A 17,306-nucleotide genomic window follows, 5' to 3' on the forward strand; every position below is an offset into this window, starting at 1 on the left:
AACCCAAAAACCAAACCTGTTTTACTGGAAGAAGCAGCACATTTGTTTGACCTGGCTCTGCAGCATCTGTGTAGATCATGTGCTTCAGCAGGGCTTTTTGGCACATATATCTAAAGCTGATTCAATTAGCTATTAGATAAGAGTGCTAAAAAAGCCCCTCTGAAGTGCCTGATCTATACAGTTGTTGGGTGAGCCAAGTCAAACTAATGTGTTGCCTCTTCTGGGCATGTGCTGGGCTCAGTGCTGGGGTGCGCTGAGGTTAAAGTAAAACACCTTTTGTGGTGTGGTTTGTTTTGTTTTATTAATCTGTAAGCAACCTGTGTGTAGCTAATTGGATGGCTCAGCACATTTCAAAGAGAATGTAAGGCTTAATCCAGTGTCCGTTGAGTTCAGTGTGCACTAGATCAATACATGTAACCTTTCAATGGTGTGTTATTGTTTCAAATACAGCTTAGATCTTCATTGAAAGAAGTCACTACCAGTGAATGGCTATTTGGTGACCTATATAAAAGTAGTGAAACTTAGTTCTTCATGGACACATACCTGTATTTCACAGCTGCATCAACTGTCTGTGCTGTTGATTTCAGCACAGAGGGCAAAGATAGAAAGGTCAAATCTTGAACTAGTCTCTGGGGGTGCCTATACATGTGCTCAGAAGTCGAGGAGGGGGGTGGTGTTTTAATTAGAGCACGTCCTGGAGAACCACTCTAATTAAAATACCTCACTATCACATATATTAAGCTCTTGTGGGTTTAAAAATGGTTGCAGGATGCTTTATCTAAACCTGATTTGACGAGGTTTAGATAAAGCACTCCAGCAGCCATTTTTAAACATGTGGGGGCCTTGTATATGTAACGATGAGGCCATGCTTGAGTGTTCTAATTTTAATTAGAATGTGAACCAGCATGTGTATAGGCAGACTCTAAATCTTTCCAGGTCACAGTGGAGGCCTTTCAGTGTGGTAGTAAAGGGAAACACATGTACCAGAAACCACTGTCCTTTTTCCTGTGTTGTGGATCAGTGAAAGACCTCAGTCTCAAGGATTATGAGTCACCAGCAACTCTGTCTTGAGCACCACATGCATTTACCAAACATCAACCTACATTTTATAAAAGAAAGGAAATTGCTTTAGTGCAAAGTTTGTGTGGTGATAACACATTTTTTCCATTCTCAGCAGTGGTTACATAAAAGTGCAGCCTCGGTATGTAACTTGGGATGTAAGCAATCCCTGTGAGATTTTTTTTTTTAACTTTATTATAGAACATGTTAAATCAGACACAAAAAAGTCATTGAATATTTTGCCTTATTATTTCTTGCTGTAAGGAAGACGCTTGAAATATATTTAGCCTCTTAATCTATAATAATTACCTTTCTTAATTTTACTGCCATTTTCTTCTCTTATTTATTTTTCTTTTTCTGGCTGTCCCTCGTGAATCTCTGTGTAGATGAATGAAATGCTCAAGAAGGTACAATATGCATATTGATATTTACGTTAATCAACAGGTACTGCTCTTTACTATTTAGGATCATTTTGTTTTTGGTCCAGCTAACCAGCTTTTCCCAGTGAGTCTCCATCTGTGCTTGATCATTCGTGTATTGGATGTAGCATGCAAATTCCTTTACTGACAGATAGGTTCTTTAGATGGGTTGTTTAATCAATGATATTTTGCAAGAAAATACTCATTTTTCATTAATAATTTGGTGCCACAAGGACCACTACACAAATTCCATATTTTGCCCACCGTTTTTGATTGAGAAGAAACTCTGTAAGGTATAGCTTTTGAGTTGGTGAAGAGGTTCTACCTGAGAAATGCATGGAAATCACAGCTCTGGTTAGTCTGGGCACCAAGATAACACAATGAAGGGGTTATACAGTATTTTGAGTGTAGGCCCAAATTCTAAGTAACACTCAGACTGTTTTGCACCACTTTGGCATTGTAAAGCGGCCTTTTAAAGTTGATATAAATGTACTTGACATGCATTTCAAAACGTCTTTAAAATCTGTTCCAAATAAAATAGCATTGCGTCCCATTGTCTCTTAGTTGGATGCGTGCTCTTAAGTTCCCGTGGTGTTGTTTTTGAAACCCCACCTAATCTTAATGCAAGCCTGCCTTGTAGTGACTTTTACTTTTCTAACTGTCATAAGGCCATCTGTATATAATTTTTAACGTTGCACAGGGTTTTAGTCACGTGACTTCCATGAAAGCTAACAGGAGTTGTGCATCTTAAACAAAGATTTAGCCTGATTGGTATTCTAATTCAGTTGTTATTGTGCAAATGTAATAAAAAATCAGTACCTTTTGGTGTCTGATTATAATTACTCTAACTGAATGACTATACAGCCATTCTTGCCTTATTCAAACAAAATTTTCACTTAATTTTCAATACGTGAGGAAAGACTGTGCAATCTATACAGTGTGCGTGTGTGTGTGGAGTGCAGAGAAGCAAATGCAGAAGACCTGTTTCTCTGCACCTTTAAAACGTTTGTAAATATACACCTGGAGAAAGCTGAAATGCTACCAGAACAAAATTGTACATCCACTGCATAAAGTGCAAAGGAGTGAAGAATTAAGTCCAAGCTCTGTGCATAGCTGTATTTTGATATATCTTGTAATATCCTTTGAAGTTTGATTCCCAGGAAGATGAGAAATTGCTCCGAGCAGCAGAAAAGTATCAAGCTGAATGTGCACTGAAATTTCCAAGTCGCCGGTGCCTGACAACTGTTATTGACATCAATGGGAAAACAGTCTTTATTACCAGATACATCAAACATCTGAATCCACCACAGGAGCTCCTCAGTGCACACCCTAATAATGCTCAGGCAACAGCAGTAAGTATTTGATTTAGAAACAATGATGCAGTTCATGCGGTATAAATTTAAGAATTCCTGTCTATATAAAAGTATACATATATTTGTACAAAAAAATATTTGGCTGCATTGGAAAGGAGAGGGGAAAAGTAAAGAAATGATGCTACAATAGAAACAAATGCATTCGTGGTGATAGTGAGCAGTACTTGTTAGAAAGGACAAAACAAAATTTATTTAAAAATATGACGTACTGCTTGCAGGCAAATTTTCTATAAGAGTACATAAAAGATAAAAAAGGGGAGGGGAAGAGAAACAAATAGGATAGAGAGAGAATAATAAAGCACGTTCTACAACATGCTGTTAGGTGATACTACAAACAGCTCAAGTCCTTGGCCCCTGAGACTGCTTGTGTGTTTTGCATCAGTCAGTTTTTAGATAAAATGCTTGAGTAGGCTTGAGAGAGCTGGGAGTGGACCCAGGATTCCTGTGTCATAAGGCTCCTTCTTGCTTGTTTATCTTCTAGTCCTTGACTTGCATTCTTAGCTGCCTGCTGGCTCACCTTCACTGAAGGGGGCAGGGTGGGGTGGGGAATACTCCCACTTATAGAACTTTCTAGCCTGAGGGTTAGGACACTCCTGGGAAGTGGATGAGGTGGGTGGGAGGGTGAGGAGGGCCTAGAACTCATGTCTCCAACTTTCTGGGCAAGTGTGTAATGAGCACAACTACTGGCTAGGAAGTGACCCTCTCAGCAGCACAAAAGTGGAAAGGGATCTCGGAGTCATAGTGGACTCCAAGATGAACATGAGTCGGCAGTGTGACGAAATCATCAGCAAAGCTAACCGCACTTTATCATGCATCAGCAGATGCATGACGAACAGAACCAAGGAGGTGATACTTCCCCTCTGTGCGGCATTGGTCAGACCGCAGTTGGAGTATTGAGTCAAGTTTTGGGCGCCATACTTTAAGAAAGATATGGATAACCTGGAGAGGGTCCAGAGGAGGGCCACTCATATGGTTAAGGGTTTACAGGCCAAGCCTTATGAGGAGAAACTAAGGGATCTGAACTTCTTCAGTCTCCACAAGAGAAGCCTGAGAGGTGATCTTGTGGCTGCCTACAAATTCATTAGTGGGGCACAGCAAGGGATCAGAGATGCTCTCTTCACCAGGGTGCGTCTTGGGGTAACGAGGAACAATGGTCACTGACTGACAGAGCAGATTTAGGCTAGATATCAGGAAAAACTTCTTCACGGTAAGGGTGGCCAAAATGTGGAATGGGTTTCCAAGGGAGATGGTGCTCTCCCCTACCTTGGGGGTCTTTAAGAGAAGGCTGGATAGGCATCTTCAAGAGCAGACTGGACAAGCACCTAGCTGGAGTCATCTGCCCCCAGCGCTCTTTCCTGCCTAGGCAGGGGGTCGGACTCGATGATATATTTGAGGTCCCTCCCAACCTTCGCATCTATGAATCTGTGAATTCACAATTACTGTATATATTCAATTCTAAGGTGAGGTTGTTTTTCCCCCATTTAACTTGGGGAAACAAGCCCCTCATCTTAGAGCAGAAGCAGGCAGAGTCCAGCCCATGAGCTGGATCCAGCCGGCAGTGAACTCCATTTCCTAGCAGCCGCTGCCCACATGGCTGGAGCCAGTCTCCTTGGAGACCCCAGCTGTTGCACTGTAATAGCACAAGCCTGGGGTTGCCATGGAGACTGGCCCCAGCTGCGCTGACAGGGCGCAGGGCAGGGCAGGGCAGAGAGCTTCTCCAGAGCTGCTGGGGTCTTGCAGCGGGGACAGCTTGGTCGCCTGCACCTCCTGGCAGGGGCGCGCAGACAGCGGATCATGGCTTTGCCCCGGCTCCTTGAGTGGTGACCGCCTGGTCCTGAAAGGTACAGAGCCATGATCCACTGCCTGGGCACCCCTGCCCAAAGCGTGCAGGTGGCCGATCTCAGCTGGACCAAGCTGCCCATGTTGCAAGATCCCAATGGCTCCGGAGAAGCTCCCTGTCCTGTCCTGCACTGCACCCTGCCAGCACAGCTGGAGCTGGTCTCCATGGCAACTCCACCCTTGCACTATCACAGCCATATGAGCAGGGGCTTCTGGGAAATGGAGTCCAGCTGCCAGCTGGATTCACCATTTTGCCCACCCCTGTCTTAAGAGTTATGTGCAATGTTTGGTGGGAGGAGCCGCTACTGTGGCTCAGACTCCAGCCCCTATCTGGGGTTGTGGGGGAACTGGGGGAGCAGAGGCTAGGACAGAGGTGGGCAATTATTTTGGGCGGAGGGCCATTTACTGAGTTTTGGCAAGCCATTGAGGGCCACATGACAGGCATCCAGGGGCAGACAAATATTAATTTTCTAAATTTTTTAGGGGCTCTGCGGGACAGCTAGAATGGCCTGGTGGGCCGCATTCAGCCCGCAGGCTGCATTTTGCCCACCCTGGGCTAGGAGGGAAGTGGGGAGCCGAGCTGGGGGGAAGGGGGAGAGCAGGTGCTGGAATGAAGCAAGGAGCAGAGGCTGGGGGGAGCGGGGAGCAGAGACTGTGAGGAAGGGGGCAAGGGAAAAGGCTGCTTGACCTCCCCATCACCTGCCTCCCTACTGCCAGCCCCACTGCAGAGATGGGAGGGATAAACTAAAAATGATCCCAGAGTGACTAGATTCAATACATGGAAAATGAAAACAAATGTATCAATTTTCCATGTATAGAATCTAATTATTGGGCAGTCATCTTAAATTCAGGTCATCTTGAGTAAGCATGAAATACTAAAGCTGGGAACTATAGTGGCCGTTGGCTGCTATGAGAGTGATCACACTATAAGGAAATTAAATTTACAATTAACTGGCTCTTGATACTGGTATGAGTTAGGTCAGGGGTGGGCAACATGCAGCCCGGGGGCTGGATGCAGCCTGCCAGGCCATTCTATCTGGCTCACAGGGCCCCTAAAAAATTTAGAAAATTAATATTAATGTGCCCTGAGCTGCCTGTCATGCAGCCCTTGATGGCTTGCCAAAACTCAGTAAGTGGCCCTCTGCCCAAAATAATTGCCCGTCCCTGAGGTTAGGTGCTTCTGTGCTAGGTACTTTGGTAGAAAATCCTGGTGTGCAGCCCTAAGTCATGAGCCATAAGATGCAGCCCTATGCTTGGCTCTTCCTATTGGCTTACTGCTGGTGCCTCACTGCCAAGCATCTAGGCACTCTAGATCACTAGCTCTCTACATTGTGTATAGGGGCTCCTACATGCTTAACCCTGTCAGTTTTCTTTCTTCTGGAATAGTGCACTTTAATTTTAAGAGCTGAGATAAGTGGGGATGCATATAAGGAGAGTTTGGATCTAGCCCAAGTGCCTTATGAGGGGGTTTTGAGTTTGAAAATGTAGTATCCTGTATTTCAAAATCTACTGCTATGCTTACATGCAGGCAAATAATGATCTTTTTTGCTCTGTCACAACACATGGCATGCATCAAAGACTTTTTCTTTGCTACAAAAAAAGATGCGCAGTTAGCTAATGTATAAAGACATCAGTTTCCCACTGTGGACATAGACAAGATCTCAGAAGTGAAGTGCAGCCAAAACTGAAATAATGGAATCTGACATTTTGAAATGGAGTTTGAAAATGTTTATGTATGTAAGAGCAACCATTCAAATACATGGCAAAACAGGACTACAACAACGAGCCAAATGAGAGGCATTCTTAGAGATCTGTGTAATTATGAATATTTCATGACTCAGAAGAATTATTATCAGTATATCCCTTTAAGTTACAGTATAAACGCTCATTGGCTAGTTACTAAAAATATTAGGTTCAGTTAAATGTACTAAAGATGCAGAAAACTATACAAAACATCTGTGGACTTCATCGACCCTCAGAAGCCAAGAATCAAATCAGGCTTATTCATAAACCCACAGAAACATGCTAGCTGCTGCTCTGTGAAGTTAGTGTTTTCCCATTGACTTCTGTGGCAGAAGCAATATGCTGCTAATACTACTGATTAATTAGCAAAAAGAATGACGCTACTTTGTTTGCAGGAGTTGGTGGCTCGATACGTTGCTTTGATTCCTGTCTTGCCAGATAGCGTATCGTTTGCTGGAATCTGTGACTTATGGAGCACATCAGATGTAAGTAAAGGGCAGAAGTTTTTGTTCCTCTTTATTCTGAGGCTTAGTTTTCTTTGTAATTGACATTGACCCTTTCAGTATTGCCAGTTGCTTCAAAAAATGAAAAATATCTTTGTCATTACTGAACCATAGGCCAACGTTTGAAAAAAAATCATCCTGAAATAATTTGTACAAGTTGACCAAATGGTTCTAGTCCAGTAGCCTGCAACATATTGGACCTCTGATCACTGTAAGATGTTCCTCATTTTCCATTACACAAAAATTAAGATGCTCAGTAAAGGAAAGAAAATAAGAGAGAAAATAAAATTTAGATAACATCTGGTATGTTTTCCATATAACTGCACTGAGTCAATATAGTTTCCTTATGAACATGGAGGACACGGCTTGCATGTCAGCTGCACTATCAGACTTAACCAGGCTCTGATGTTTTGCCAGGAGGTAAAATGATAGAACATTTTTTTTTCCTACTGCTGTGTATGAGACTTAAAAACAATGTTACTTAATCCACTGTCAGTAAAACAATGTACTGGGAACAAATTAGGTGAACCTGACACTTATGATGCCAGGCTGTAATTGACTGCCTTCCTTCCCATTCCGTCCTAATATTAGCAGTAAACGTTCTTCTGTTTCCCACAAATTAAAGATTAATTCCTTGTGCCATTTTAAATGAAATTCATAATGTTTAAAAAGTTAAGTAAAATCCATGTATTTTGCCGAACCCTACAATGGGAACAGTATAAAGAAGTTTTGTAAATCTGAAATATGAAATGTTTGAAAACCTGATTGGTATTAAAATGTATTTTAATCTTTAATTACAGTTCACAGTTTATTCATAGTGAGAAATGCTTTTATCATTTGAAATAAATAGCATGAAAAGTGTTGGAGCAAATTTAGCTCTGCCCCAACTGAAAATGGTTTGCTTATTCTAATCCATTTATAATTTTATGGGCAAGGAATTATCAAGGAAACGTTCTTTTTGTATGATTTGCCTGAATGCTGTCTTTGTATATGGATTTAACTATTAAATTTACACAGACCACTTCCTACTAGCTGTACAAGTGGAGCACTGCAAGCCTTAAAGCCAGATTAATTTACACTCAAATGTCACCTTTTCAGACTATAATATCGGATAAAGAGTTTTAGACAAAAGCTCCCCCCCCCTTTTTTTTTTTTAAACCAAGCCTTACCTCCATTGTACGTTCGTCATTAAAAACGCATGTAAATAGAGAGCTGGAAGGTAGTGGAATACCAATACATCATGTACTAGCCAGAGTGAATATCCATCATGTATTAACCAGAGTAGCCCAGAAGATTTTGTCAGAAATCTGTACTGCAGACTCAGAAGGTAGAAGTTGACTTTTGTGATTAAAATTTCCTATCTAAATGGCTCTGCCCTAGCTCCCTGCAGCAGTGATAGTGTGGTCCCAAACCAGGGCAGAGCCGTGATCCACTGCCTGGACCAGGCAGGCAGCAGATCGCAGCTCTGCCCTGGCCCCAGACCAAGCTGCCCCACCACAAGATCCCAGCAGCTCCGGAGCAGCCCGTGCACTGCCCTGCCCTGTCCTGCCCTGCCAGTGCGGCTGGGGCTGGTCTCCATGGCCACCACAGCTTTGCACTATCACAGGACAGTGGCTGGGGCTTCTATGGAGACCAGCCTCAGCCATGCAGGCAGGAGCTGCTGGAAATGGAGTCCGGCTGCCAGCCATATCTGCCACTTTTCCCACCCCTGAACTACTGCATAATATGCAGTAAGGACCTGATAGTTGCAGGTTGCGTGCACAGTATTAGGAAGGACTTTTAAATGACTTTGGTTGGGAGCTGTACTGATACTTATTTGTAAATGTAACTTTTGTTTCTCAATCAGCAATTCCTTGATCTTTTGGCTGGTGATGAGGAAGAACATGCTGTGCTCTTATGCAATTATTTTCTTGGTATAGGCAAAAAAGCCTGGCTTATAATTGGAAATGCTATCCCTGAGGTAAGAGATTTTCATCTGATTTGAACATGTCTATCATCTCCAAATGCCTATGAAAATATAGCATGCACCAGCAAAAATGATGAAGTTCCAAGCAATGAGTAAGGTTTTTCTCTTGAAGGCATGATTTTTAAAGTAGTGATCATAGGACTCTAAAAACTGGTGCCACTGGAGCCATTATCTGATAACTGAAAGAAAAATAAGGTAGAAGGTTATTTATGTGTGGAAATAATAGACGTGCATTTAAAGTTAGAGTGGTGGTAAGTGTAATCCTGCTTCACCGCTGTCTGGCATATGTAAACCCTCCTCTAACATTTATTTTGTACTAGTGTAAATGACTGCCAAGAAAAAGGCAGTGGGCAGTGTAACACATTTAAATTCCTTCACCAGTAGGGAGCAATTTGTCCCCATAGACTTTGGCAGATTCCTGAGTGACTGCTACCACCAAATTTTCTGAAAGGCTTCAACATCCATGGCTGTACTTTCCATAGCTATAGCACAATGCCCTCAAGTTCAGCTGTTGCAAAACAGTTGTCCCCTCAGCATTCTTGAGCAGTTACACAACTGGGTTTTGTGAAATCTGGCCATATTTTCCCTCCTTTAATAGCACCGGGATCAGATGTTCAAAATCCAGTTAATCTGGTCAAAACCTGATGGAGATTTAGCCCCATGGCACCAGAAGGAAGTTTTATTTCACAAACTTCCAGATACCCAAAAGTCCAGATAAGGTCCTTGGGTTTGGGGAAAGGTGGAAGAGCACATAAGCAGTTGACTGCATACGTTGGGTTGTTGTTGGGGTTTGGAAGAGAGAAATGGGTGCTGGAACAGAAGTGGGTTGTCTAGGGTGGCTGTCTAGGCATGTGTGCCTGGGGACGCAGGTTTTTGTTCAGAGGCATACCTGGTGTCTGCGAGGCCAGCACAGTCCAGCCACCTTGCTCTATTGATGTTACTATCTACATCCTTGCTGGCTGTTAGTTTGTTTGGTTCCAACAGGACAGGTAGGAAAGGGCAGGCAGCCTTAGAGCTAAAAAGGTATTGCAAACAAGTCTCTGTATCTTACCTTGGACACGTGCAGTTTCAGCAAGGCTGCAAGGAAGAATACACCTGCCAGATGTTTGTCAGACAGCGGGCTGTTGTCCTGCTAAGTAATTTTTCCTGGGGACTGTTGGTGAATGCATGGTATTATGCAGATATTTATTCTAGCTTGGATGCTTATAAGGCTTTTATAGTGTTAGCCAGATTCCTGTAGTGCTTTGTTAATCATGCCTGGTGGGCCAGTTGGACCTTTTATAACCTTTTGCTTAGTCACCTGTCATGAAAATTGTCTAGTAAGGGCTTTCTGCTGCTTTATTGAATCATAAGAATGGTAAATTTAGCAATCTTTATTCTTCCCGTTTTAAGAATGCCAGACAGCTACCAGTAAAGGGGATTTGTAATCCTGTTGTTATAGTATTTTAGATGCTTCTGTTTTTGAGTTAAATACATGTGAATGAGATAATTTTGTAAGATTGTGTTGCAAATGGGTTAGCTGTAGAAAAGATTGTGTGCAGTTATTTCCTGAGCTTGCTTCATAAGAATGTTACCGCTTGTAAGAAATGAAGACTAGCTGTTTTATTGATTATGGTTTATTATAGTCCTGATCAATAACTATTTGAGCTGTAGTAGATTGGTCTTCTTAACTTGTATTCATAAATCAAATAATAATCAAGAAAACCTTTTTGCATGCAGGGTTTTCAAAAAAACATTATTATACAAATACACATATTGATTCTTACCTACAGTTCTCTCTGTAAAACAGATCATTAGCAAGACTTCATAGTGTTAAAATTAATGCCAATGTTGCTTTGGTAGTTTACTATAGCCAAGTACTTAAGCTTCCCTAAAAGTTTAGTTTTATAATTCAGTATATAGAGAAAACTTAGTTTGAGCCTCATTGTATATTATAGCAAACTCTTTCAAACCTGGTCTACACTGTAGTGGCCAAAAATCATTCCTCACTGAAAGTGAAATTCGCACTGAAATTCTTCACCATTTTCTGAAGAAACCAGTAAGACTCTTGCTGGTAGCCTGGGAAAGAAGGCCAGGGACTCAAGCATATATGGAGACTAGACTCTCAACCCTAGTATCTGTGACAGGCATGCTGGCTGGGCAGTGTGGAAACATATGTATTTTTATTCTGTGGGTAAATGGAAAATTACAATCTCCTTGTGGTTTCAATCTGACTACATTTGAGAATGACGAAATGTTTCAGCCGTGCTGATGCTGTATACTACCTATGTGGTTCTAATGTAAGCCAGAAGAAAGCTACACACAACTTTAAACTTGAGATGCATAGTTACTTGAATGCCAGTTAAGATGGTGGAATTGCAATCAGTTTATTTGAAGCAAACTATATTCAACCAGCTGGAGAAAAAGTGTTGCGACTTCAGTAACAAAAAAATAATGTGGTACTGCATAAAATGCAATATCTGTTATCCTTGCAAACCAGCTTTTAAAAGGTTTGTTATCCTTTTCCCTCATAGGGACCAACCACATATGTACTTACTTGGGAACAAAATCAGTATGTGATATGGAATCCTAGTACTGGACGTTTTTATGGACAATTTGATACTTTCTGTCCACTTCAAAATGTGGGCTGCTTGATTAGCTCTGATAATGTAAGTATTTTCCATATTTTCTTAAATATGGGGCTTTTTTGTCATCTCTTTGTTTGCCTTATGGTGGATCAGTGCTAACATGCTTTATATTAAATAGGGAAATAGATCATCAAACAATGACTGTGCCATTTTAATTAGGATCTGGCTAATTTAATAGTTAAACATTGCCCTTACCTGCTGTAAGACAGACTTTTACCAGAGTTCAAAAAAAATGTTGGAACTAGAGCACCACAACCAGCTAATGTAAAAGGTGTGGCTCTCTCAATTTCATCAGACCTTGGTCCATTTGCATAACCTAAGGATTTGACCCAACATTTTTTTGAGAGTAACTAAACCAGGATTTATAAATAAAGGCAACAGTCTACATTGTGTGTGGTATAACCTTTGTGGATTCAGTTTTCCAAATTATGCATGAAAACTAAATAACACTGTGGTCCAATATTGGTCTTTGTAAGCATTATTTCTAGTGATAGTCATACTGTGGATCTCCAACTACAAGTGATTCTTCAATAGGTCACCTGCACCATTTTTAAAAAAAGGTCATCAATGTTTTAAATACATGTTACTGGGTGTGTTTTGAAGCAAGTATATACACATCAATTTTATAAACCCTAAAGAGGCTTACCACCCTTTGTTGGACTGTGGAAACGTTAACTAATGTACTGTCATCTGAACCAGAACATATTTGCTATAGTTCCCTAGGTTTATATGGCTGTGTGTATACTGAAGCCAGTTACAGTTGCTTTAAAATATCAAGGCTTGTTTTTAATACATATGTCCGATTTAAGAAAATGTTCCATGCCGTAGCTTAAGTAACAGCTGTTGTGACTGAACAACTTCCCTTCTCTGTCACTGGCAACTAAGATATTCTTGAGAATATTTAAAAAAAAAAAAATCTTTCTTTGGGTTGATCTTCATTGTAGAATATGTTGGGGAAAATAACTAATGCTGGATTTTCAGGCTAAGAAGGTGCCCAAAATAGAGGTGTTAAAAGAGGAGACACTGAAGCAAACTGAAAAAATGTAGAGCGACAAGTTACCATAGGTACAGCTGACAGTTCTTAGGAAATTTAATTTCTGAGTCACCAACAGAAAGATGCACATTAAAATAATGCACTAGGGTACTGGACAGCTGTAGGTGAGGTACTCATCTTAAAAAGATATAGGTTATTCTGGGAATTGCAGACACCTTAATTCAGTATGAGGTAAACTGTTTAAGTCATAACTAAAAAGATAAAGCTGCAGGAAGAGTGCAAATATGATAGGCACAAACTAACATGACCCTGTAAAGCAAAATTATGCTTCATACTCCACAAGAATATTTTTAGACACATTTAATGAATTAATGGTTAAAGGAAAGCAGATTGACATGATTTTGTTATATTTGCTTTGAAGGATTTTGTTATAATTGCTTGACATAGTCTGTCAGAAGTGGCAGAGTAAGTATCTGTGAAGTGAGAGGTTGTACAGTGTCTCTTAGATACTGGCAAAGAGAAGTTTGGCGGGTGGTATCTTTTTGGACCAACTAGATGGTTGTGATAGACTTCATCAGGCTGTCAGGCTTAAACAGTTCCTAAGAAGAATGTGCTACAGTCGAAAGTTTGTCTTAGTTTATGAGGTCCTTCTGAAGTTGCTTGCATTTTTTGCTAGCCTTGATTAACTTCGTTTTTTTAAATTTTTTTTAGTATACCAGCTGCATGTAAAGCTGGGTGATGTCAGAACAGCTCAGTGAAAGCATTGCTAAAAGCCCAAATTAAATATTAGGCTGTGCCAGAAGTGAAATGAAAAATAGAATTGAAAACTATAATCATTCCATTGGTTTTAGGTGTTCTTGTCTGATAATGTAAAAACAAGTGGGTGGGCAATAAATTTTGATACTAACCACCTTAAAAGCAATAGTTGTTTTATAGAGCATGTACTTGATGGAACATTCTACCATGATGTATCACTGAGATAAAAAAGATGAAATGTTTTATATCCGTAAGTTCGCCCATAGTTATGTATGTCAAATGGGATGAAAAAAATAAGAAGATATATATTCTTTTGCTTCTCAAAAGTAAATCGGATAATGATTGATTAATAATCCTAGCTGCTATTCCATAATTGTCCATTATGGGGTTTCTTGCACTTAGCTGATTCTGGACACTATTGGAGACAGGGTCTCTGATTTGGTAAAACAGTAACCAGAGCTAAACAGGCAACTCCTGTGTTTGCTGGAGTATGTCTGTATGATAAAGCACGAATAGGGCATGTCCCAACAAGTGCATATGTGTGGTTTGCAGCACTGCAAACCTGTCTGCAGTGGCACAGACTGTACGTTCTGCACATGCTGCACTGCTGGTGAGTGTGTGCAGGGGGGGGGGTTGATACCGGAAGGTCCTGGTATCAAAAAAGTGGCAGAAAAAGCAGGGCAGCACACATGGCTGCAGTGTGTGCCACCCAAAACTAGAGCCTGGCTGGTCAGAGCCATGCTCCAGCTGCCAGCCAGGCTCCAGTGCACGGATCTCTGCTGCTGCAGCCCTGGGAGGCCCCCAGGTAAGGCTGCTGGGGCTAGTCCACATGCTGGCACCTGCCTCCCCTACCCCACCCGGGACAATCACCACATGCCAGAGCACGTGCGCAGCAGCATGCCCAGGGACATGCATGTTCCTGCTCATGGGGACATGCCCATAGTGTGTTATCTGAAAGACGTATGTAGAAAAAGCAGACTACAGAAAATGTTTACATTATTTTTAAATTGTTTCAGAAAGTTGATTTTAAAGTGTTGTGTAGCACATCCTGAAGTCTCTTTAATATTTTATTATAAAAACAAAATGGTGACTTCAGAGAGTTTATAACATCACAGATATAATTTCTGAGCATTACACCTTTCATCTCATGTTGAAAACCAGTATGACAACTCTTCAGCCCTAAGTCAACTCCAATAAATTGTAATTACACGTAGTATAGTAACATGTTAGCCTATATATAGACCTATAAAAGATGTGAAACTGAATATACAGGACAGTTTCTTGTCTTATACCCGGTTTATTCCTGTTGTAGCACTGGAATATAGTGATTACCCTTTTTGAAAACTGGAACACTTTATACGTGTCACCAGTGCTTACCTGCCAAAGTACTGGAAGAATACTTACAGCAATGTTGTTTTCCTTTAGATCTGGTTCAATATTCAGCAATATGATTCCCCAGTAAGGATAAATTTTGACATCAGCAAACCCAAATTATGGAAGCCTTTCTTTTCAAGACACTTACCATATCCTGGCCTCTCGAGCATTCAGGTATTCCTGTATCTTTAGATTAATTTATAGTTCAAAACAATTACTTTAATGCGTATTTAAGGGGTGAAATGATTCGCAGTTATGATGCTTATGATGAGTGATTTTTCTCTCTCACATTTTACATGCCTGTTCCTATAGACAATCCCCATGCAGTTAAGTTTAAGTCCTTACCATTTAAGGGTAAACTTGTTACCAATGTGATTGTTAATACATCAGGCCAACCACACTGAATGCAGTATTTAAGTCTTTAGAGTACAATATTTCTAACAAATGCCAATTAGTACTACTTAGTAGAATGGATGATGAACGACTCTCAGAACACCAACGTGAGATCTGAGGACAAGTACGATTTGTGCCATTCTCTGTGCTCAGCCACAAGTAAAATCCAAACCATGCAACGTCAAAATCGAAAGGGACGTCAACTTTGTCTTTAAAATGTGAAAAAATCGAGTTCCAGTCTGCATGTAGCAGTACGCTCTCTGTAAACAAACAGTGCTTTATCTGTATTTAATCAGACGTACAAGCACCAGTGGTTGAAGCCAACTGTACGGAGGGATGTCTCCCTTTACATACAACAATTTAGCTCCAATTGCGTGTGTTGTTTCTGAGCTAGCTCGTTTTTTCTTACCACCTTCAATATGTGGTGGGATGCATACCTCTAGTGAAGCTACGCTTGTGTAAAACTGTGAGAAAAGCTCTGTGCTTTCATTGCTGATTAAAATCCTCACATTCTAAGTCCCTTTTTTTGGTTTTTTTTTTATTAGCCTGAAGAATTAACTTACCAGCGGGCAGACAAAGCTGCTGCTTTAGAACTACAGGGCAGGTAACTTTACAAGCATCTGCATAATGACATTAAATGCTGCGAGTGTCATCAACACTGAAGACTGAACATTAACAAAATCTAGCCTGTTCGATGACCCATATTCATGTCTAGATCCAAAGGTCTGCTGAGTCTGATAAGGCAATTAGGAAGCTGTGGTTACTTTAGGAGCCCTATAGTGCTCATGGTTGCTTTTTTTCAGGTGTTAGCTAAAGGAGCTGTTTGCAACCTTTTGTATCTGACTGCTGTTACAATAGGGTAAAGATAAAAGTGCTATAAGGAGAGGGAAAACATATGCAAAGCTCAAAACTCACTTTCCTGCATATGACTTTTGGAGAGTTCTTTGATAAGCCAGGACACCGTCACCTTACTGCCGTTACGTGTGTATTACTTCTCTGAACTTCTCTGTGAGCAGTGAAGGGTTCATTACTTTCCTTAACATCTCCCCACAACCTGAGTAGTTAGCTGAAAAAATATGCAGCAGTCAGTTTTCTGGAAGAATCCCTAGTACTAGATTGTGAAGCTACAATTCTACCTTGAACTGGCAGTGGTTAACGTACAGCACTTAACAAATAGCTGAATTTTTCTTGCAGGATTGAAAAGATACTAAAAGAGAAAATTATGGAGTGGAGGCCCAGGAACCTCACTCGTTGGAACAGGTACTGCACCTCCACGCTTCGTCATTTCCTGCCCCTCTTGGAACAGAACCAAGGCAAAGACATAGAAGATGATCACCAGGCAGAACTGCAAAAACAGCTGGGAGATTACAGGGTACTTATTTAAATGAATACATGTGTCTTCTGTAATGAAGCTAGATCATGAACTGTCAGATTGAAACACTCCAGCGACTTGCTGTTTGCTTTCAATTAGCAAAGGGGAACTTCTTAGCAGCAGCTGTACAGTCAGGCTAATGATCAAAGGCCAACATCTACTGTCAACAGTAGCCAGTGGTTAATGCTTCCAAAAATCAGCAAAACACCAACCAAGAAAGCCAAAAAAATATGGGCAGTTCTGTGCTCCTGGTATTCTAGAAAACTTCCAGGGCCACAGTGGACCTTTGCTCTCTCCCCAGAGAGCAAATTAATTTCTGTAGAGCACCAGGAAGTGAGATAAATGCTGCAGTCTGCTTTTTTCCTCTCACTTCAGATCCATCGTATCTAAGTGTTCTCTGCAGTGGAGGAAAGGACCTGGCCTAACTGCTTATCACCCATCCATGTTTATACCCAGACAAAATATACATTCAGTTTAAGAATGGCCTGGTCCAATGCAGATTTCTGGTAGTGCTTGTGCATGTTAACTGGAAATGCATACTCTATTTGCATCCATTCATAGTTATTTTTGCTTTTGTACTGTACCTTCCCTCCTACCTAATTGGCCACTATTGCAATGACTCATTTAATAAGAAATTGACCCTTCCATCATTCTAGAGCTCGGGGTCACAAATTTTAGTGGCTAGATCTGCAAAAGGATTTTCATAGATTCATAGATGCTAGGGTCAGAAGGGACCTCAATAGATCATCGAGTCTGACCCCCTGCATAGGCAGGAAAGAGCACTGGGTTTAGATGACCCCAGCTAGATGCCTATCTAACCTCCTCTTGAAGACCCCCAGGGTAGGGGAGAGCACCACCTCCCTTGGGAGCCCATTCCAGACCTTGGCC

General features: G+C 41.2%; 1 protein-coding gene across 1 annotated transcript in view; it reads left to right on the forward strand.

Annotated features, from left to right (window-relative positions):
• Positions 1-17,306, forward strand: part of LOC102374206 (coiled-coil and C2 domain-containing protein 2A-like) — a 62,701-nt gene that overhangs the window by 39,776 nt on the left and 5,619 nt on the right. The window contains 7 exon segments of the mRNA XM_025195097.1: positions 2,627-2,830; positions 6,829-6,918; positions 8,783-8,896; positions 11,416-11,550; positions 14,705-14,827; positions 15,592-15,650; positions 16,241-16,418. Of these exon segments, the coding sequence (XP_025050882.1) occupies positions 2,627-2,830; positions 6,829-6,918; positions 8,783-8,896; positions 11,416-11,550; positions 14,705-14,827; positions 15,592-15,650; positions 16,241-16,418 (903 nt within the window).

The sequence above is a fragment of the Alligator sinensis genome, unplaced genomic scaffold, assembly GCF_000455745.1.
Source record: "Alligator sinensis unplaced genomic scaffold, ASM45574v1 scaffold1696_1, whole genome shotgun sequence".
Classification (NCBI taxonomy): Eukaryota; Metazoa; Chordata; order Crocodylia; family Alligatoridae; genus Alligator; species Alligator sinensis.